This window comes from Palaemon carinicauda, chromosome 1 (assembly GCF_036898095.1).
Source record: "Palaemon carinicauda isolate YSFRI2023 chromosome 1, ASM3689809v2, whole genome shotgun sequence".
Taxonomy (NCBI): Eukaryota; Metazoa; Arthropoda; class Malacostraca; order Decapoda; family Palaemonidae; genus Palaemon; species Palaemon carinicauda.
This window is the reverse complement of record NC_090725.1, coordinates 108,901,239-108,925,816: the sequence shown is the minus strand read 5'-3', so window position 1 is coordinate 108,925,816 and position 24,578 is coordinate 108,901,239. Positions and strand designations below refer to the sequence as shown.

At 41.1% G+C, this 24,578-nt stretch overlaps 1 protein-coding gene across 1 annotated transcript in view; it reads left to right on the top strand.

The window, feature by feature from the left end:
• The window catches only part of LOC137653520 (fibrillin-1-like), a 234,878-nt gene that overhangs the window by 86,995 nt on the left and 123,305 nt on the right, over positions 1–24,578 (top strand). The window contains 4 exon segments of the mRNA XM_068387022.1: positions 3,906–4,028; positions 5,625–5,747; positions 6,173–6,295; positions 6,871–6,993. Of these exon segments, the coding sequence (XP_068243123.1) occupies positions 3,906–4,028; positions 5,625–5,747; positions 6,173–6,295; positions 6,871–6,993 (492 nt within the window).

Here is a 24,578-nt window from a genome sequence, read left to right as displayed (position 1 = left end):
GGAGGGAGGCTATACCGGTTTCGAGACCAATGGACCTTCAGTCCTTGGGCCCACAGTATAGTCTCCAAAGGTCTAGGCTGGAAGTGGTCACAGGGGTCTCCATCTCCGCCAGTGAACTTCTTTCAGACTCCCACTCCAGTTCTTGAAGATTACACCAAAGATCTCCTGAAGAAGAATGCAATAAAGAGAGTACGAAAATTAAAATTCCAAGGATGCCTGTTGACAGTTCCAAAGAAGAATTCTTCCACTTTGAGAGTAATTCTGGACCTGTCCAAACTGAATTCTTACATTCTTTGCGACAGGTTCCGTATGTTGACACTCTCTCTGGTACGGACCTTACTTCCCCGTGGGGCCGTCACCACCTCCATAGATCTTAGACGCCTATTATCATGTTCTGGTAGCGAGAAACTTCTCCCCATACCTAGGCTTCCGGCTAGGCAGGAAGTCCTACGCGTTCAAGGTGATGCCCTTCGGCCTCAACATTGCTCCCAGAATATTTACAAAACTCAGGGAGACAATATTAGAACAACTCCGGAACTAAGGAATAATGTTGGTAGCTTATTTGGACGATTGGCTCATTTGGGTGAACAGAGTTCAGGAATGCCGCGAAGCGACATCCAGAGTGATCCAGTTCCTGCAAAGCCTGGGCTTTCAGGTAAATCTAAATAAATCCCGACTACAACCAGCAAGTCAATTCGAATGGCTGTGTATTCACTGGGACCTAACAGATCACAAACTATCTCTTCCTTCCAAGAAGGTCAAAGAGATAGTGTCAATGACAAAATGGTTTATCAAAAACATAGATAACAAGGCTGTCTTTAGAGAGAATCCTCGGCCTACTCCAATTTGCCTCTGTAACAGACGTCCTCCTAAAGGCCAAACTCAGACATCAACCGAGTTTGGAGGAAGAGAGCAACAATACATCTAAGAGACAGTCTCAGCGATCCCCTCGGTACTAATAAAGAGACTCCGGCCATGGTCAAACCCAGAGAATCTAGCAAATCAGTTCCTCTGCAGTTTCCCCCTCCCCCAAGTGAAGATTCACACAGACGCGTCACTCAGTGGTTGGGGTGGCTACTCCCAACACCAAATGTTTCAGGGAGCCTGGTCCCTCATTATGAAACAATTTCACATAAATGTGTTGGAAGCAATGGCAGTGTTCCTAACCTTGAAACGGTTATCCCATCACAAGGCAAGTCATGTGAGAATAGTCTCGGACAACTCAGTAGTAGTCCACTATATAAACGGGGGGATCAAAATCACCCAAATTGAATCAGATCCTGGTAATGATTTTCACCTTGGCAGCAAAAAGGAATTGGTTCCTGTCAGCTACACACCTGGCAGGAGTAAAAAACGTTATAGCGGATGCCCTATCCAGGACCAAACCACTAGAATCAGAATGGTCTCTAGACATGAACTCATTCCGGTGGATATCCAGACTGGTTCCAGATCTCCAGGTAGATTTGTTTGCGACAAGCTTCAATCACAAACTCCCTTGCTACATAGCCCCCAACCTGGACCCTCAGGCCTTTGCCATGGATGCATTAACCCTAGACTGGAACCTTTGGCAGAAGATTTATGTTCCTTCCAGTGAATCTTCTGATGAAAGTGTTACACAAACTTCGCTCCTTCAAAGGAACGATAGCATTAGTAACTCCCAACTGGCCCAAAAGCAACTGGTTTCCGCTCCTTCTGGAGCTGAAACTCAGTCCCATACGGATTCCACACCCCAAGTTGACACAAGAAGTCCAAACTCACTGTGTCAGCTTCCTCAAAAATAGCACAAACCCTAACTTTGTGGATTTCATGAAATTTGCAGCCCATAGAGATGCAAATATCGATCCGGACAATGTCCTCTTCATCGGACAAAAGGGACTCTACGCTTAGGCAATATGATTCGACTGTTAAGAAACTGGCGGAATTTTTAAAGAATTCAGACGTTGTTCAAATGACCCCTAACTTGGCCATTTCGTTTTTCAGATCTGTTTGAAAAAGACCTAGCCGCTAGTACTATCACTACGATTAAGTCAGCCCTGAAAAAGATATTTCAGGTGGGCTTAAAACATTAACTTAGCAGATTCTTATTTTTCATCCATTCCTAAAGCCTGTTCTCGGCTTAGACCTTCTATCCATCCACAAAAGGTCTCATGGTTTCTAAATGATGTCTTGAAATTGGCATCAGACACCAATAACGAATCCTGCTCGTACATTTCGCTTCTTAGAAAGACCCTATTTCTTACAGCCATTGCCTCAGGTGCCAGAATTTCAGAATTAGAAGCTCGCTCCTGTAATCCTGAAAACCTAGATTTCCTACCATCAGGGGAAGTACTACTCTCCCCGGATAGAACTTTCCCAGTTAAAAATGAAGAACCTCAAAACAGATGGTCTCCTTGGAAGATTATCCCTCTTCCACATGATGCTTCTCTATGTCCAGTAGTGACTCTTAGGGCCTTTTTAGCTATATCTGTCACACGCTCATCCGGTCCCTTGTTCGTTAAAGAACAAGGAGGTACTATCTCCATTCAAGGTATTACACAGCAGATACTTTACTTCATCAAGCAGGCTAACCCGGAATCTTTCCCCCATGCACATGATATCCGAGCAGTAGCCACCTCAATTATTTTCAAAATATGAACTTTGATGATCTTAAAAAGTATACAGGTTAGAAATCTCCTATGGTTTTTAAACCCCACTATTTAAAGAACATACAGGCCCTAAAATTTTCTACTATTGCTGCTGGGAGTGTCATCTCCCCAGATTAGCCTCTTCCTTTTTAATTTCGTCCAACTCTCCTCCTCCCTCCTACCTGCCACACTCACCACGATGCCTCTCACCTCGGTGGATTGGGTTTAGCTCCCCTAGTATCTGCTTTAAATGTCAATTGTACGATGTTCATTATTTGGTGTATTGTTTATTAATTGTATATAGTCTTTACTCTTAGGTATACATTCCTAGATATTTACCAATTTTATACTTAAGGTACTTTTTTGGAATTTTTTGCTTATGTCGTGTTTTCATTACTTCATTTCATTTATTTTAGTAAAAGTTTTACACGTACTTGATGTTTTTAATTTCCCTTTTTTATTATTTATACTTATGGGCTTGGAAGGCATTCTCTTGTATATTTTCACCGGGCGACACAGGTCGACTCAGAAAAGGGATTTTGACGAAGGAAAAATCTATTTCTGGGGAGAGACCTGTGTCGCCCTGTGAAACCCTAACCTGTTTTTCCCTTCCCTTTCCTTTCCAAGCCATTATTAAAAGTCATACAGAAGGATGTCAGATGGCGCTGGTGTCTGGCGTCGGTGGGGTGGTTCAGGTTGGTATGGTTAGGACCGTTGTGTCGGCACACCCCACTTGTGTATATTGTCGAAGGATTACTCTTAAATGGAAGAAGACCTGTGTATAGTGGTTTTCACACGCCCTGTCTTAATACATGATGCCCTTAGGGGTGCTCGCGCGAGGGTAGTAACCTCTGCATTCCATGCTCTAACTTTCTCTGGTATATTTGGAAGTTATCTATATCAGAAAAGTGACAAGAAGGAACTTTTCACCGGGCGACACAGGTCTCTCCCCAGAAATAGATTTTTCCTTCGTCAAAATCCCTTTTATGCTTCATGATTGTTTATCATTCAGTAATGGAACACCATGGACATCTTATTTTTGTGTATCGTGAATAATTTTAATATGGGATCTATATGGCATTTAAAAATTATTTTCTTTATAAACATTGAAAGGGGTTTGGACAATTCCAGTCATTGAATGGGTTAAATTTAGTTGTCAACTTCAAGGTTGTATCATCATCCAGGTGCCATATCCCCAAAAGACATCAGCAATCAAGAGGTTGTATATGGCCAGTAATTTGGTACTGATCTAGATTATAAATTGAAAATTACTTTTTTCAGATATGAATGAATGTGCATTGGGATCTCACGGCTGTCATATCAATGCCTTTTGCAACAACACAGTGGGAAGTTATCTTTGTACATGTAAGGATGGATATATTGGCAATGGAAAGGTTTGTAGGGGTAAGTAATGAGAGCTGTCAGTCATCCTTTTGTTACTTCTGTTTGTTCCTAAATTCTTTCTCAAATTCAAACTTCCATTTATTTTTATTAATAGCCAAGCCACAACCCTGATTAGGAAAGCAGCCAGTGAGGAAAGAAAATTTAAATAAATGATTGAATGAGTAACGATTACTTTAGAAAATCTAAATATTTTAAGATAAGCACCATTAAGTTAGATTTTCCTTCTAAAGTATATAAAGTCTTTAACCTGCTATACACAAGTTTGCACGTTTAAACTTCTGAAGTTCCACCGAAACAGCGGGATTAGATCATCCTACCATCTGGTTACAGCTGGAGTGAAACTTTTATTTCTGTTTATTGTTGAGCCTTAGGATGAAGGTAAGACATAGAATTAATTGCATACCTAGTATTACAGGAGGTACAATTTTGGAAAATTTGAATACTGTACATAAAGCACCGAGTGACGTGATTGATGTCCAGATCAGAAAAGTTATTCAAGACCAAGTTTTTATAAAATAATTTAACACTAGTCATCAGCTGAAAACTAGACAAAACACACGTACCTACTCCAAACTGTTCAAGTTTAAAAAAAAGAGGGGCTCATGATTTACAAGACAAGGTCAAAGGCAGACCTAAAATAAAGGCCAATCATATTAACTACTTAACCACAATAGAGAGATTTCAGTAAAGCATTGGAAGTTACAAGAAGGGCATCACATACTCTTTAAGTCCCTTGCAAAAGATGAACTGTAAATTAGTTATTATTATCTTAAAAGCTTTTGGCAAAATAATTGGTTTTGTAATATAAAATGGCCACTTTCTCTAAAAAATAAATTTACTCGGATGGTGCTACCAATATTTACTTGTGCATCAAACACGAAGTCGTACTAAAGGCTTTGAACATGAGCTAGTTACAATTCGGAGCAATGGAAAGAATAATGATGGGAATAACACAAAGAGACAGAAAAAGAGCAACTTAGATATGATAGCAAACTAGACTAAATATTTTAACCACATGCGAGAAAAAGCAATGGTCATTGTCAGGACATATGAGAATGACAGATAACAGGTAACATTAAGAATAACAGAATGGGTCCTTAGATAGTAAAAGAATCTGGTGAAAGAAGTAAAGACAGTGGATTGACGAGCTAAGAAACCTTGCTGGTATAGACTGGCATACAAAGGTCATAAACAGATGGGAGTAGAAGACATGTCTAAGGACTTGGACTTTCTCGCAATGGGTTAGTTATGCCTAATGATGATGATTTTAAATATTACTGGTCAACTTCCACTTGTCTTTTATTGCAAAAAATATTTTCAGATTCATTTCGGTCTCAAGCTTGCATTTGTTTTATTGTAGAATGAATTTGTGCGTCGTCTTTGTCATATGCATACTCTAAATCCTCTAGTAAAGATAAAAAAAACTTGAATTTTCTAGTACGCTTAATGAAGATAAGAAAAATCTTTTTGGAAAATCGTAAGAAATTTCAAGGATATTTTCTCTTAAGTGGAATGTATATTTTGTATTTGAGGGTTAGTAAATGTTGAGAATTTACAAAGTGTTTGAATTGTAATTCATACATTTTTTTTTTTCAGGCATAGAATACTGTTTATCTTCAAATGCAGTCTGTGATCCCAAGGCCTACTGTGTTAATGGTGTTGGGACTCACATTTGCCGGTGTACAATTGGTTACTCAGGAGATGGAAAAACCTGCTATGGTAAGTCTGTTATTTAAGACATCTGGAACTTTGTTTGCCTGGCCAGGTGCTGTAGTCAATATTTAAGTGTTGCAAGTTAAGGAAAAACCTATGTCATAAAAATGTTGATTAATTAGTATTACTGTAGGTATATAGAGATACATAATTTCTATTTAGCTAGCCTCTAGGTCATTGTCCTGCCCGGCATTGCTACTGTCCCTTGCCTCTTGCCATTCATGAGGGACCTTTAAACCCATCTTATATGCATATGCCTTCCCTAATACAATACCTCCTTCATAAAAATATGCCTTCCCTAATACAATACCTTCCAGATTATAGAATTTTAAATGGAATTTGTAACCTTTCAGAATCATTGGTGACAGACCTGCCTACAAGAAATTGATAAGTACTTTTATGGTGAAGTAATTTTCCACTGTTATTTTCAGACATTGATGAATGTGTCCAAAACTTCGATGTTTGTGAACCTACGGCCCGTTGTGTGAATACTGAAGGAAGTTACAAATGTGTTTGTAGGGACGGGTTTTCAGGGAATGATAACGCTTGCTATGGTAAGCTGTATGGTAGTTGGATGTAATCTAGTGCATAAGGTCTAGTATTGAGAGACCAAGTGTATGAAATACTTTAATTTTGCATTGAATCCAAAAAATTTTATATTGGAAAATATCCTTTCCCCAAGCAGTGAAAATTTGCTTAACTGTAGATCTTGCTGCAAAAATGTAAAGCTATTGCATACATCCCCATGTATGGCGACCATTCAGTTGTTTTTCTCAGTAGCTATGCGCAAGTACGTAGTACTAGCCCAGAAAGTTCTCCCTTATCTGCCCAAAATAAAGGTTCTTTTTATATGCATTCTGTAATCTGGTTAAATTTACTCATCTGTGGTGAAGTGTGTGCAAAGTGAGGGAGCGCACTGATCTGCGCAAACAGAGAATTCTGCCATCATAGTATACTATACTTTAGGATGAGAATTTACATACAGTAGTTTATAAAGAAAATCTAATCTTGTCTAACAAGTAGCTGAATAAATATTCCTCTTATATAGGTTCCCAAGAAAAATTTGAAGAAAAAACTGAGTCTTCCTAGATTTGCTATTAATAAAAACATTTTTGAACTTATATTACAGATATAAACGAATGCGCAGGATCGCTTCACAATTGTGACACCCATGCATTCTGTATCAACACTATTGGAAGTTTCATCTGTGCTTGCAAACCGGGTTTTAAGGGTTATGGGAAATCTTGTTTTGGTGAGTATTATTTTTATAGATCAAATCATAGAAAGTTTCTTGAGGAATCTTTGTTAAGTTTTCAAATTTGGTGGTTTTATTTGAAAAATAATTTTTATCTTAATTTTATTCTGAATATTGAAATTTTGATCAATAAGTGCAAAGAGTAGGTGATGCCTTACTGAAACTCGCCAGTTAACATGTAATATCATTAAAAATTTTGGAATTAAGGTTATGTATTGAATACAGTGTGTTTTTGAAAATTTATTTTGAAAGTAATCTTTCTTTGTATTGGATAAAAGTGGTCAAGCTATGAGTTTTAATGCATGAATATATAAAGATTTTATATATTGTTCAAGAAGTTAGTATTTTTATTTTTATTTTTCATGTATATAATGGAAATCTTAAATTGATAATTGAACAAGATGAAAGTTTTTAGTACTGTACCGAAAGAATTGGTATTTAAAGGTATAGCTGTTTAAATACTGCTTAGTGACTTCTTATTGTTTTAGTCATATATTGAGAATGGATTGGCATTAATGTATTGACTAAAATCTGCATCTCGTAAAGAAAATTACACACTCGCATCCGCATGCTCAAAACACATTTTCAGAGTTCTTCCTACTGTATCCATTACTCTTTCCCTTCATCCTAACTGTTTTAAAGCATCAACCTTAGCTTACTAATACATGTCAGTTTTGTTCATCTTGAAAAAACACTTTACGCAAATTTTTATTTTTCATTTTTTTCTTAACACCTCATGCCCAAGTGTCCTTGTATGAATGACATTGTCTTGTTAGGTTCATCAAAATGGCGCCTGTTTTTGTAGGCGATGATGCAAGTGCCGTGGAAGCTTTTATATTAAAGTAGTTCATAGATGATTTTGTGTTTTAAGCATGAATGTGGTCAAGAATATAGTTTTCTCTCCGGAGCCCTCCCTTAGTGTGGGAAATGGGTTACTTTGAAAAGAATAAACTATATGGAGATAAGCATTTGTTTTTAGCTTTGTGGATCAAGGGGTAGCTTGCACACAAGTTTTATCTTTAAACTAAAAACGTATTTTGAGCGAAGCGAAAAATCTATTTTTGGGCTCAGGCCATGTCATCCTGATGGAAGTTCCTTCTTAGTAGCTTCCTAGGTTATATTAAACTACAGTGAATTTTACTAAAGGTATCCAGAATTCTAACTCCTGGCACGAGTATCCCTTGTATTATCTTTTAGGGATATCGCATAAGATCAGAGGACGTATTCTTGACACGCCACATAGCTATCTACACCCCTAATAGCGTTTACGCTTCAAGAGGGGAAAGTGGCAAGAATTGTAGGAGAGCCGTTATTAAGGCAACACTCCTACTCGTACTGTGATTGAGCTCCAGCACGCTGCCGTGTGGCGCCATCTAGTCATTCTTTATAGCGTTAATGAGGTGCTACAGATACAGTACATTAGGGAGGGATTCATTTATCCTTTGTCAAAGGAGGGTGGGGCCATCAGGACGACATGGCTACCGCACCCAAAAATAGATTTTTCGCTAGGCTCAAAATCCGTTTTCTGGGTCGACCTGTGACGGCCGGCGAAAAAGTCCTTCTTTGTACTTTTTCTGATATAAATCTTCCAAATATACCAGAGAAAATTAAAAGCATGGAATGCAGAGGTTACAACCCTCGCGCGAGCACCTTGTTGGTGTCTTATATCTAACAAGGGCGTTTGAAAACACTATTCACAGGCTGTCTCCATTTAGATAATCCCTTCATCAAAAGGGGAGGGCCGTGACAGGCCCTAGAGAATACAGTTGGGTTACCCTACCGACACCTACCACTCGCGCTCACCAGGTCATCCTTCTGTTTTGGACTTGACCGCAAAGTTGATAAGTGTTTTGCCCAGTGTTTTTCGAAGTGATTGTCGTTAATTCAACATGAGTGACGTTGCTACTTCACCCTTACCAATGTTAAGTACCATAGTTTGTTTTGGCAGCTTTTGACAGTACCGGGCATTTGTTCTGTTTCCAATATGGTGGTTTTTAGTTTTGGAAGAGATTGTCCTGCCGAGGTATCGGCAGCCATTTTGGGTTATGTTCGCTTCAGTAAATATTCTAGTTATTTTTGCCCATCTGGTACTCTGTCATCTAGGTTATATCACTTACGTTTTATGGCCTTTTTGTGTTATCATTAATTTTTATTAGTTTATATTATGGTATTTACTTGCTTGCAAGTCCAATTTGGACCTACGAAGAATAGCGATTTAAAGATTAGCGAATTAAAGTTTAGCGATTTAGTCTGTTAGTTTGTACTCTCCTCAGAGGCTTCGATTTAGACTATATCCTTGTTTATTTGTTACGTTGTCGTTATTCTTCGTTCTTGGTTATTACAATTACTAAGAAAAGCAATCAATTTTATTAGTGTTCTTGTTTTATTGTGTGATGTTAGTTTTTTATTATGTAACCTTGAGAGCGAAAACAGAGACTGCTCGTTCCCTGTTCTACAGATATGAGTTATCCCTTCTCTCGTTTTCTTTGTTAGCTCGAGTGAGAGGTGAATTTCCCGTTCTCCGTTTTTATACGATCACGAGTTATTCAGGCCTCCTCTTAGTATCAGAGTTGATGATAGTACGTTTAATATTATAAACGTTTTTATTGATGTGGTTACTGTTAATATAGCTAACACTATTAATAGGTACGTTAGTGTATGAGTCATTAATTGGGGTCGTTTCATACCGACACCCTTAGCTCCGCCTTGAGTTATGCTTAGCTCCGCCTTGAGTTATGCTCCGCTATAATGGATACTCATTGGGTGAGAACTAGTTAATGTACAGGAGCAGATTTTTGGAGTGCAACGGTGAAATCCGGCACTCGGACTCCGGCTGAAGCCTTTTACACACGAACCTTTGTCATGTTTGATCATAATTACACCGTTACAGCCGGCTTCACGGGAGATAACACAATCATTCATTGAGGTTAATGTTATCGTACCGGGGACGGTCACGATATCACGGTGACGGGCCTTTGCTACCGGATCTCGGGTACAAACAGAGATCAAGCAGACGGCCAGAACCGGAGTTAACAATGTGATACCGATGAAGACTTCAGTTTCATTATTACGGTCCCTTTTTCATCGAATCTCCGGCTTCACTGGAGATAACACAAACATTCAGTATTAGAGAATGTTATCGTACCGCTGAGGATCACGTTTTCACGATGACGGACCTTTCTCACTAGTTCTCCGTTACAGAGATCAATCAGACGATCAGAATCAGGGTATGAACCCTTTTTCATGAATAATCACAATATCGTTATTACGATCCTTTTCATCGAATCTCCGGCTTAATCGGATATCGTACAGGCGATCAGCATTGAGGTTCATATTAGTTTTCCTCTGGTGTTCACGTTGTCACTATGACGGACCTTTGTACCGGGGATTGTTACCGGAGCTCCGGTACAGACAGAGATCACTCAAACCACGGGTGGCCAATCTCTTGTTTTGCTGTAAAGGAAAGGATTTAACATGAATACAAAGTAAACTGTACTTACTTTAATGACACTTTGAAATTGCGTTGGTAATATTCAATAGCTATTCTTGAAAGTCCTAATAAAAATATATGAACATAACTATGCCTATATTTATGCATATATTTAATTCTAACTATTTATAAATATGGATAAATATCCATACAACATAGTGTTCAAATAGAAATAAATTGATTATGCCTATATTTATATATTTTCAATTCTAACTATGCCTAAATATGAATAAATATCCATACAACAGTGTTCAAATAGAAATAAATTGATTGTGCCTATATTTGTGCATATTCAATTCTAACTATACCTAAATATGAATAAATATTCATACAACATCGTGTTCAAATAGAAATAAATTGATTATGCCTATATTTATGCATATTCAATTCTAACTATGCCTAAATATGAATAAATATCCATACAACATAGTGTTCAAATAGAAATAAGTTTCCACTCAGTACTGGGAACCGAACGTTGGCCCCTTCTAATGAAGGGCCGGGTCGAGACTAACCATGCCATGAGAGGCTATCTACTGTTCCTTGAAACTCTGGTCAGTGAACAGATGAATCAATAGAATACTAATAGCCAGTAAATAATGTTAGACCCGGTTCTGAACGTCTGAGTCAGGGGTGGCCAACCTGTGGCGGATGCGCCAACAGTGTCACATTTCATGAATACAAAGTGTCGAACTATACCCCAGAAGATAGTACATTAAATGACTATTCTTTAAAATTTATTTTTATGAGTTATACAGCTGATCCCAGCCTGTGAATAGGATCACTAACCAAAGTTCAAGGAACATCCAGACTTATGTCCCCTTTCTGTTACAGAAGGTTCGCCTACATGGTTCCCGTCAGGATGATGATGAATCTCTCTGGCCTGCAAGAGAGGCTCTCCGCCCTTGGGTATCAAGGTTGGGAAGAAATGCTCCATCTATAGGTCCCTATCTCCTCAGTGTCCTCTCTAAGGTTGGACGACGACCCCATGGACGGGCAGGTAGGTGGGGATTAGTTTTGAGCCTTCAGCTTTGCAATTACCTACGTCACCGACCTAGGACCCTTAATGGATCCTGATGTTCATGTTACCCTGCATAAACCGTGACTGCTAAAAGCAACACATTCCAGGGAAAACCAAGGGGCTATGACGGAGCTCAAAAGTATGGTGGTGAGTCGGATCCGTTCAGGAACTCGGAAGTTTCCCCCTACAGCCCCAGGCATATCGAAGTATCCTCCTTCGATAAAAACAACGCATAGAGATTTGCCTTACATGTTCCATATATAGATGGTACCATAAATCTGGATGGCATAGACGTCCTCCCTCTGGGGGACCTAGATTTTACTCCCAGGTACTAGAATTCCCGTTCAACGGATTCGTTCGATTGAAAGAGATTGCCATGGTTAGGTTAGACAAGGTACCGAAGGTAACAGTATTATTTCCTAAAGGGCAGGCCCGGTCTGTCTGGACCAGGATGTCAGTCTTGGGGGTACGATAATTCCAAGATCTGCCCTTCCAATTCGACCTACACGTTTGATGGTCTGATCGGGTTAGTTGTGGGAAATACGTTCTGTCTGAGGCCTCTATCAGACAGGAATCGATAGTCGGTTACCCACTCGTCATCACAGCCTTCCTCTGATTCGACGTCTATGCATCCAAATCCCCCTCATCAGGTGGTCTACCTCACTGATTCCCCAGGTACACAGCCCAACCCCGTTGGGATGTTTTACCTGCATACAGCCCTAGATCCGAACCCTCAGGCTCCTCTCGTGGACACCAGAGAGGAAGCTACAGGAGTAGAAGACAGTCTCGCCATAGAGACGGACCTAGGAAAAAGGGGGCTCGGATAAGGAAAGTACCTAGATTCACCCCCTCACAACGCGGTGGTCCCGGTAGGGGGTAGACTTTACCAATTTCGAGACCATTGGACCTTCGGTCTGTGGGCTCATAGCATAATCTCTAAAGGTTTGAGGCGAAAATGGCCACAAGGTCCTCCTCCTCCACCAGTGACCTTCTCCCAGAAATCCACTCCCATCCTGAAAGAGTACACCACAGGGTTACTCAAGAAGAAGTAATCAAACGGGATCGATCACTGAAGTTCCAAAGCCACCTGTTCACGATTCCGAAGAAAGGCTTGTCGGCATTGAGAGTGGACCTGGACTTGTCAAGCTAAACTCTTAAATTCTCTGCGACAAGTTCCGGATGTTGACTATCTCTCAGGTACGGACCTTACTTCCCCGTAGGACCGTCACCACCTCTGTCGATCTTACCGACGACTATTATCTTGCGCCTATAGCTCGAAACTTCTCTTCTTATCTGGGTTTCCGCCTAAGCAGGAAACCCTTTGTGTTCAAGACATGCCCTTTGGCCTTGACATTGATCCCAGGATATTCACGAAACTGGGAGAGAGAGTGTTAGAACAACTCAGGAACCAAGAGATACAGATCATTGCTTATCTGGCCGGTTGGCTCATTTGGGCCCGGCCGGTCATAGAAGGCAACAGAGCTACGAAGGAATTACAGTACTTCAATTTCTCGACAACCTGTGATTTCGGGTCAATCTCCAAAAAATCTCGCCTGCAACCATCAGGCCGCTTAGAATGGTTAGCCATTCAGTGGGACCTTTCGAAGCACACGTTGTCTCTCCCTTCCAAAAGGTAAGAGGAATAGTTTCCAAGATCAAAAAATTTTCTCAAACACAAACAGGTGTCCGAAGAGCCTTAGAAAGTATCCTCGGACTTTTCCAATTCACTTCAGTAACAGATCTCCTAATAAAAGCCAAACTCAGACATCAATCGAGTTTGGAGAAAGAGAGCTACAGTACCTATAAGAGACATGGTCTCGAAGATCCCCTCTGTCTTGAAAATGAGACTACGACCATGGTCCGAACCGAAGGACCTCTCCAAATCGGTTCCTCTACAATTACCACCTCCACAAGTGACATTCCATACAGCCGCGTCTCTAAGTGGATGGGGGGGATTACTCCGAACATCAGATATTTCAGGTTCTTGGTCTCTCTCCATGAAACAGTCCCATATCATTGTTCTCAAAGCCATGGCAGTGTTCTTGACCCTGAAGAGAGAGACTCCTCAGAGGTCGACCCACATCAGAGTAGTGTCAGACAGCACAGACGCAGTACACTACGTCAACAGGGGAGGATCCAAGTCACCCAACCTGAATCGGATCCTGGTCACTATCTTCGCCTGGGCAACAGAAGAGAACTGGTTCCTGTCAGAACCTCACCTAGCGGGAGGCCAGAATGTGAGAGCGGACTCACTATCCAGGACGGATCCACTGGAGTCAGAATGGTGTCTAGACATAATTTCATTCCGGTGGATACTCGGGCTCGTTCCAGGCCTCCAGGTAGATCTATTCGCAACTCAGATGAATCACTAACTTCCTTGTTATGTGACCCCAACCCTGGACCCTCGGGCTTATGCCATGGACGCATTACCCCGGGATTGGAACCATTAGAAGATGATTTCCCTATCTCCCCCAGGGAATCTTCTAAACTTTTACACAAACTACGCTCCTTCCGGGGCGCAGTGGCTTTAGTACCACCTCACTGGCCAAGAACATTTGGTTTCCTCTCCTCCTCGAGTTGAAACTCAGTCCCATCCGGATCCCGTTCCTCAAACTGACCCGAGTATCCAAACTCACTGTGTCAGATTACTCAAGGATAGCCAAAACTCTAACTTTGTGGACTACAGGAAGTTGGCAGCTCGTAGAGATGCGAACATTGAACCGGAAAACTATCTCTTCATCGAATGGGACAAAAGGGACTCGACAATTTGCCAATATGATTCGGCCGTTAACAACTAGTAGGTCCCCTAAGAGTGCAGACCATACTCGTATGTCCCCGCATTTAGCCATCTCTTTCTTGAGGTTCCTATTTGACAAAGGCCTAACAGTTAGCACTTTAACCACCATCAAGTCAGCTTTGAAGAAGATCTTCCTTGTTGGGTTCAACATTAACCTAGCTGATTCCTATTTCTCATCAACCCCAAAAACATGTGCTAGGCTTCGACCTTCGGTTCGGCCACAAAAGGACTCTTGGTCTCTGAACGGTGTTCTCAAACTTGCGATGGACACGGACAATGAATCCTGCTCTTATATCACTCTTCTTAGGAAGACTTTATTTCTAACGGCTATGGCCTCAGGTGATGGAACATCAGAACTAGCAGCTCTCTCACGAAACCCGGAAAACATAGATTTCCTCCCTTCAGCCGAAGTACTCCTTTTCCAGACAAAGCTTTCCTAGCTAAAAAATGAGGATCCGCAAAATAGGTGCTCCCCTCGGAAGATTTTTCTTCATCCCCAGGATTTTTCTCCATGTACAGTCACACTCTCAAGCCCCTTTTTAGCTAGAACTGCCACCCACTCGTCTGGCCCCTTGGTTATCAGGGAACAAGGAGGTACTATTTCCATTCACGGTATCAGGCAACAAATCCTCTACTTCATTAAACATACTAATCCGGAATCATTTCCCCAGGCTCATGATATACGGACAGTAGATGCCTCCAACAATGATTCCCAGAACAGGGACTTTGATGATTTTAAAAAATATACGGGTTGGAAATCCCCTATGGTTGTCAAACGCCAATATCTAAAGATCTTACAGAACCTTAAATGCCGACGATGGCAGAGGGGAGCCTTATCCCTCCCCATTAATCTCCTCTTCTTCCTTTCTTCCATCTCTTCTCTTCTCCCTCCTACCCGCCACTCACACCACGTCGCCGCTCTCCTTGGTAGTTCGTTAGCCCTATGATATTTGCCATGTTTAATTCCTATGGTTTAACTATTATTGTAGTTACCGTTCCTTTAATGTTTAGATATACTTAGACATGTAAGGTTTGATGCCTTTTGCGATTCGACACTCAGTTGGTTCCTTGTCGTCATTATTATTTAACCTTACGTTCCCTATGTCATTTGGCTGGTTGGTAATTGGACGATTACTTTATTATATCATAGTATTGTCGTACATGGTGATTGTATTCTCCTCATTTTTATTAATTTATTGGGCTTGGAAGGCATTCTCTGGTACTTTTTCGCCGGCCGTCACAGGTCGACCCAGAAAAGGGATTTTGACGAAGGAAAAATCTTTCTGGGGAGAGACCTGTGACGCCCGGCGAAACCCTTCCCGATTATTTTTGTACGGACCCACCCTTTCCTTGCCAAGCCATATGTTCTTGCAGAAGGATGACCTGGTGAGCGCGAGTGGTAGGTGTCGGTAGGGTAACCCAACTGTATTCTCTAGGGCCTGTCACGGCCCTCCCCCTTTGATGAAGGGATTATCTAAATGGAAGACAGCCTGTGAATAGTGTTTTCAAACGCCCTTGTTAGATATACGACACCAACAAGGTGCTCGCGCGAGGGTTGTAACCTCTGCATTCCATGCTTTTAATTTTCTCTGAGATATTTGGAAGATTTATATCAGAAAAAGTACAAAGAAGGACTTTTTTGCCGGGCGTCACAGGTCTCTCCCCAGAAATAGATTTTTCCTTCGTCAAAATCCCTTTTTTGGGATCAGGCCCTGTTGTCCTGATGGAAGTTTACCAGAGCATTAATGTATCTGTGGATTTTCAATAGTGCCAATCACCTAGAGATAAAATTTTCCTTGGTCGTCTAGACCCAGAGATACCTGGTGTTACCGTCATACACCATCCAACTGATCATGGACTCTGTTAGTGCTTCCTGCCCCCTACAGGGAAGAGTCTTGGAAGACACTAGGAAAAAAACCCGATGATTGTGAGTTCAAGGAACAAGTCTAGCAAACAAGTTGTATATTAGTGTCCTCATATACATAAAGCATAGTTTGTACTCGGAATTGATCTGTGTAGGTTACTGATACCTCCCGAGTCTCTGTTCATTGGAGACAAGATACAGGTTTACATTCATATAGGAAACTTTAAATCAGTAAGGTAAACAGGTTGGTACAATCAGTCATTACTAGGGACTGAACTCAATAGCATAGCATAATCTGATGATTGTTTGCTAAGAACAGTAATAACCTTTGTTCTGAATATTTTTCCAAATATAAGAGGATATAAAGTAGCTCTAACACCATTTATTTGTATGTTTTAGGATATTTGGGGCGAAATGAGACTCAAAGATTCCTAACTATGTTCTTTAACAAATAGAATATAGAAATCAAGGGTTGTAACATGTATAATCAATCACAATTTTCACTGAAAATTAATCTGAGAAAGCATAATTAGTAATAACAAAAATTAATAAGGTTTCATCTGAAAAGGAAACAGGCCTCTCTATGGGAAATATGGAATATTTCACTATGGATTCTGTTGTTACAAAAGGAACACTTGCATATAACTATGCATGGGACATGTCAGTCTTTTATGCTTTTTGTCACCAGTGTAATTAGAACAGTCTATAGTGCCATGTACTAGACACATCACTCGTCATGATACACCGTAAGAGTCCATCATGTACACCCTTCACTAAAAAGTCCCAATTAGTGCACTGTTCTTCGCAGAAATCAATCGGTAGGTTTTAGTACACTACCTGCTGCCACCACATAATATTTGATTTCCTGTAATTGTTTCGCGTAATGCTTGAAGAAGACCCTGGATGACTTCCATCCAGTGTAAGCGTGAGGACTTTCAAAAGACACACATTGAAAGAAATTCAGAGACGAAGAAACTTTTCTCGGATCGTGACCTGCGGGTGTACTGTCTGGATCCGTTCTGCGAATGAAATAGGTGATCTTCGCTCTTAGTTGTTTTAAGGTTAATGTTGAACCTGGTGTTTCTCCCCTGAAAAGCTGACCTCCCTTAAAGTCTGAAGTTCTACGAAGATAGACCTTTAGGCATTCCACTGGGCATAGGGATGCTTCTTCCTTCAGAGGGCAGATTCTCTAGGGACCCCACCTCTTAGTAGCCAGCTCGTTCTTGGCGAAAAACGCTGGGTCTGGAAAAAGGTTCAGTTCTCGGCAGTCGGTGAACTGAATGTGGCCATCATCCCTCGAGAGGGCCACTATTTCGCTAACTCTGGCTCCTGAGGCTAGTGCAAATAAGAATATCACTCTTTGAGTCAAGTCTTTTAGAGAGCAGTCTTCGTTGTTCAAGGTTGATGCCAAGTGAAGAACCTTATCCAAGGACCATGAAATGGGCCTCGGAGGAGCTGCGGGCCGAAGTTTAGCGGAGGTTTTTGGAATCTTGTTGAAGATATCATTGGAGATGTCCACATGGAAGTCGTACAGCAAGGGTCTGGTCAGGGCAGATTTGCACGTGGCAATCGTGTTGGCTGCTAAACCTTGTTCATGGAGATTGATGAAGAAGGCTAAACAGAAATCCGTTGAAAGTAGTCGACGGGACAGGCTCAGCCACCGTAGCCGATGAAACCGAAATAATTTCGTATTTTTCTTCGTCGCCTTCAGGAGGTAAAACAGTCTCCTGATCCTGCCATTCAACCAGAAGACTCCGTTCCGTCTCTTCGGAAACTACCGACATGTCATCCTCCAGTTGGATGTCCTTCAAGGCATCAGAAACATCAGATTCTATCGGAATCTGTACGAGGGGAATCTCGGTCTGAGTGTGGGGAATAACTTCATCTGAAGATGCACTGGGGAATAAACAAGCCCTCACCCTTTCATTAGGAAGGTATGGGCCAGTGGTGTTCTTCTGGAAGCCCCTGACGCATTTTTGCAGCATCTCTCTTGCTGCATCCCTTGACTCAGTAGACTTTTGATCATCATAAGCCTCAGTAACCAGTTTTGAACAAAGGTCACATACCTGGGGGTCCCAATACTTCAGAGATCCCTTCGTAGTTGCGCAGTGCGCGTGGGTCCTGCACATATCATGGCCGCAGAAGCTCTTACTGCGGACCTTGCAGAAATGGTTCCCGCACTCGGGATGCTCCTCCTGTAAAGAAAGGAAAGCAGATGAATATTCAGTGAAATATCTCAAAATTTCATCATACAATGTTGTATATATAGATTAGCTTAGGATAGGTAAGCTAGGAGGGAAAGAGGAAAGACGCCCACATGTGTTTCCTGTCCGGCCCTTGCTATGACCTCCTTCAATACTGAACACTAAATTCTAGTCGAATTAAGGGAGAAGATATCCTTTGGATATAAGGTGTAATTTTAACACAGTCTTCTAAGGTTCAATATTGGGAATTTAATAAAATGATCATTGATCTTTATCTAAGCCAGAGAGAATCGCTCTCTTGATGTGGTGGTCTCGCAATAGGCTGCCCATGAAGCACCTTGTAGGTTGGAAGAAATGTATGGGCTACAGCACGGACCGCACAGCGGTATGTGTCGTGCGGAATGTCAATATCGCAGTGACTACGACCACTCTGCAGCCAGTACTGTAGTGCCTTCCAGCATACGCCGGCATTACCCTGGGCTATTGAAGGTATACTGCCTTCTTAGGTATAGGGCGGCGGGCCACCGGCATCCGATCCGCTGCCGGCAGCCGGGGGTCCCTCTATAAGGGCGGAAGGTTATGTCTTCAGACAATTGGTCGACCGGCTGTCAGCAGTTAGCATAGTTGCCGGCAGCACGCCGTTGGGTCACCGATCAACGGCAATCCATGGCAAGCAGCTGCAGAGCAACCTGACGGCGGACCGTCGTCCGAGAGGCCGCCGGCGCTCTAGGTGCCAGCGGCTGGCCCAGGGTGGATGGTAAGACAAAGAGGAATCATGGATGGGAGGTTAAGCAAAGGCTCAGCCTTGCATACCTCCATCCTGAATGAGGGTTCATATGGAAGGGGGAATTATATGCGGGCTTCCATCCAACCATAGCCCCTCAATATCAGTAGTGGGGCCATGGAAGGCAGTCCAAGGGGGGACTGAACACTCTAAAGATAGGGGGATCTCTGCCGGCATTCAACTCAGTCAACGGCCGACAGAGAGCCCAAGCCAATCCCGCAATCTACCCTCAGGGTCGATTGTAGAAAGATGGACAGGATGTGTGAAGTCTAGGTCAACACTAAAGGACAGCAGGGGAGGGGCAAGGGTCCTGTAGGTGAGGTAGTACCTGGTAGGTCTTACCTAACCTAAAAAATTCTGATCCAGAGTAAGGACAACCTTGGGGCCAGGGAATTAAATTCCCTAGATTAGGTTAGTGTGATAGGGTGAGAAGGCGGCACCCAGGCCGCTTATCTCAAAGGAGGAACAGAATCTAGTGTCTGAGACCCTAAGCAAGGGAAGAATTCAATTCTTCGGCTTAGGATCTGTCGGCACAGGACTGTCTGCTAGACCACGGGGAGAAGGCCTAGGGAGGTCTAGCCTCCTGCATCGGTAGCCTAACCTGACTTAAGAAGTCATTTCGCCAAACCAGGTGCCCACCAATCACAGACCAATACTCTGTCCCGTCCTAAACTCAAAACCGACTTAGTGGTTGAGAGAGGGGAACGGGAACACCCCAGTCCAGATTTGCCTGAATAAAATTCACGGCAAAGCAGACTAGGGTTAGCTTAGGATAGTCAGAGGGAAAAGGAATTGCTCTTAAATCTCCCAAGGAGATTGGTATCGATTTAAAAGGTACAGTAGGTGTCGGTCTCCACTTGAAAGACGATACAAGGGCAATTGGGGACATGTATGAAAGTATACTAAAGCCCCTAGGTTATTTAGCCTAGGCGCAGTGAGAATGTCACCGAAACACTCTCGTATACTATCTTGGAAGAGGAAAATTTTACACAGTAATATCTTAATTGTATAAAATATTGCCTGAGCTTCAATAAAACTTTACCAGGAAGGTTATATCATGAATGAAGTGTATAGGTGCCTAGGCTAGGAAGCCTAGCACTCGTGGGGCTCGGTAATAAAATTGCCAAATCCACGAAAACTGGGCATAATATAAGAATTCCTAGCTAAATGCTAAATGGCTAGTTATTAAAGCGAAATATGCCGGGAACATCGTTCTGGCTAACTAAATGTACATGCAAAGAACGACCGCGTCCAAGACGCCATTGTGGCGGTATGTTGCAAGGACAACCCCCACACCCTGAATCACACTTACTGACAATGGTCTCCACAAAACAAACTTTCCCCTTACGTAATCTACAACTAGACTCTTAGACAAAAAGGACGAAATAAACGAAACATACCCTAAAAACTATATTTCCTTACAAACTAAAATGCTCAACATAAACAAAAAAAAACTCTTATCAATAATCATACACTTAACACAAAACTGGCATTAATCATACCACCATTCAAATAAACCCTCAAAATAAATAACGCTTAAAAACTTACAAAAACATACAAAAAACGTAACATAATTCAAATAAACCAAATTTAAACCCTAACAAAACTTAAAACTAAACTGCACAACCAATATGAAATAATTAGATATATAATTCTGAGTGGACACTTTCGTCCACACAAGGGCCAACAGTCTTTAATTGCCTCAAAACCACAACTTTGTAGCAACCACGACACTGACAAATATCAACACAACTGCATTAATTGATTTTGGGTCGTGAGCGTTGCCATCATAATCATCATCGTCACACGTAATCTTGTTAACAGGCCAGGTCATCAACGTTTGGTCAATCCAAATGAGCAGTCTAACACAATCAATTACAGGCCAGTTCATCAACAATTATCCAAATCCAAGCAGTCGTGCCAAGTTCCTTATTATAGCCAAGTCGTCAACAATCACTTTCACATAAATCTTCTCCCCAAAAGGAGGAATCACGGCCTGCCAAAATAAAAAAAGAAAAACACTTACGAACACTCCTAACTAACTTAACTATCGCACTATAATCAAAGATAAATAATAAATTGTTCCTATCATTCACAATCACAAGCAAATATAAACAAAACTGTACTTACTGTTGAAATATATAATAACTTCCACGCTGGTCGAAAAATGATAAAATAAGGTAAAATCCAGCATTCAAACACAACTGAATCGAGCAGCAGTCAAATCAAAATAAGCATTCACCCAAGACATTCACCACTGTCGTAACCTAACTAAAAACATAAACAAACAATCTCATTTAAACCATCACTCTCACCACAAACAATCGATACACTAACTACTTTCGCTCGCTAACACAATCTCTCTCTCTCTCTCTCTCTCTCTCTCTCTCTCTCTCTCTCTCTCTCTCTCTCTCTCTCTCTCTCTCTCTCTCTCTCTCTGGATTTGGCAAAAGAAAAATTAAAATAAATCAAAAATAAATCCTCCACATTCTTCCCCCCCTTACTTTGCCAAATCCTTCTCACACAACTCATTATTTTTTTCATAACCCAGTCGCAGTCGGGAACGGGATCTCGACTCCGAGTAACTGGGCCTCCATATACACTCTCATTCACTTCTTCCTTATCACAATCATTCGCTACATTAACATTATTCCTATCTAAATCCCTATCATCTAATATATCGTGTACAATCCCATCTACCGCGTTCTCGTTTGGCCCTATAATTACACTCATTTCTGCAAACAGTTCATCCATTTCATCAAAAACATTCTCAACTTTAGCAAAAGATTCATTCATGCTACTCATCATTCTCCTGTCTCTCATTCTTGCGTTATTCATTTTTTCTTTTACATCTAACGAAAAGCCACACACACACTATAAGTATCATTCATACTCAGCCACGTTTCATCTGTATTAATACATTTATCCTCCACACTCACTTGTACATTTACACCCTTGTCATACTTATTCGTATTCTTACCTATACCTATAAATTTCCCTTGCACTTTCTCCTCACTTAAAACTTTCAAATGACTCTTTTTTTTTTTTCCCATATTCAACTAACACTAATTGTTTATTTTCCAGCCCTAATTTCTCATGCATACTAGGTTCATACTTGCTCATTTCCAACCAATTACTCATCCCATTCTCACGAACATTAATCCTATTCCTTCCACACACACACAGGAGGACTCGCCCAGCTGAACCCTCTTACACTAGTTTCCCTAACATGCTGGCTGATTTACTCCCTTCTTCCTACATACCCTAGCTACATGCCCATCTACACCACATTCAGCACATTCTAGCATAATGACCATCCTTACCACAATTACCACAAATTACATTCATATGATTACTGCGACATCCACTCGCTATGTGCCCAGTCATACCACACAGATAACATTTTACCCCTTTCTCTTTCTTGCACTCGCTAATTCTATGCCCTACCTCACCACATCCAAAACAAGCACCTAGAGCCCATCTACATTCATTCTTCTTATGACCTACTTTCCCACACCCTTAACACTTTTCATCACGGACACGGCTATCTGACATACCTCGATGTGCACTCACACTCCTATCCCTATTGCGCCAATTACCCTGCCTAAATCCTTCATTTGTCCTTACAGGTATTCCCATATTACTCGCTCTAACACTCCTATCTACTACATTATCAGCTACCCTCATTGGCCCTCTCATAACAGCATCTCTAAAACTACCAAATTCTGGCACACTTTCCTCCATTCCAGTTCTTACACTCACAGATTTACTTTCTTTCATACACCTATCCAACTCGTAATCCTCAACTATCTCTAAAATATCATCCCAAGTCAATCTCTCTCTAGTCCACCTCATTTTCTCCTTCCGTTTCAAATTAATAAACTCACACACACTCTGGTACTGTACCCAAAAACTTCTTCATTAGTTCCTTATTTTCATTTATTCCTTCGTCCCCATACTTCTTTCTAGCCAATGTTTCTAACAGACATACATACATCGAGATTGCTTCACCCACCTTCATTCGTGCTTCATCAAAATCATTTTTTTGCTTATACCTAACACTACCTTTCATATGTTTTACCTGTTCAATTATCCTCTTCTTTACACTTTCATACTCAACTTCTCCTACACTCATTATCACCCCATACATTGTCAACAAATATCCTGACAAAAATTCTCCCAACTCCCTAGCCCAAACTCTCTTACTATCCCCATACTTAGCCTGACAAAACTTTTCATATTCCCTAAAGAAGTCATATACATCCCTACTGCTATGTTCATTAAAACTTTCACACCTAGGTACCTCTCTCATAAACACTGTCTTACAAACTTCCTCTACTTCATTCTCACTACTATCTTCACTGCCTACTCCCTTCTTGTTGCCTTCTTCTTCATTTGAATACAATGAATCTAATTCTACACTCAGTCCTATTTTTAACTATTCCCTTCTTACCCTTTTTCTTACTTACCACCTTCACCCATTCATGATCATCCTCACTCACACCCTGACCTTTCTTCTTTTCTTTCTTCACATTATCTTTACCTTTCTTCTCAGTCTTCCTATCACCCTTTGTTCCAATCTTACTATGTCTAGGCCCTTTACTTTCAATATCACTATCACTACCTTCCCCATTATCACTTACCCTATCCTCTTCCACCATCAACCCGTTACCAGAAGCAGAAGCCACTCCTCCGACTGCACCTTCACCCATGACAGTTTTCATCATCCCCATTACTTGCCCTATCATAGCTTCCATTCATTTCTCATTTTCTCGCATCCTCATCTCAACACCCTCTTCCACTCTCTACAGTTCCCTGAAGTTCCCTAAGTTTCCTTTGCATCTCCTCATTCTCACTATTTAACCTCGCATTCTCCAACAACAACCTCTCCTCTCGCTCATTAGACAACCGCAATTCCTCCTTTAAAATATATAACTGTTCCTCCATTTCCTCCATTTCAATACCATTAATATCTTAAATCTAATTCCTAAACCTATTTTAATACCCTTGTCCAACAGTCCAGTTTCAATCCCACCTTCGACAGTCCCTGTTCGGCGCGTCAAATTTATGTGGCGGGATGTAAAAAAAAAAAAAAAACCCACACCTTTGATCACTCTTACTTTCAAATATCCCACGATACAAACTTTCCCCTTACTTTACTTCAAACTGGACAATTGCACGAAGGGAAAACAAACAAAACATAACCTTAAAACTATATTAAACGCAACCAAAACAAAACACTTCATTAAACAGACTTAACCCAAACAGACAAAAAAATAACACTTATGTTTAAATAATATAACGGTGTGTGTGGTACACAAAACTCGCCAATAATCAGAAAACTTTACAAACCCAACACCAATAGTTCACACATTACCGAAAACACTTACTTCCCACACAGTACCGAAAATACTTAACACCAAAA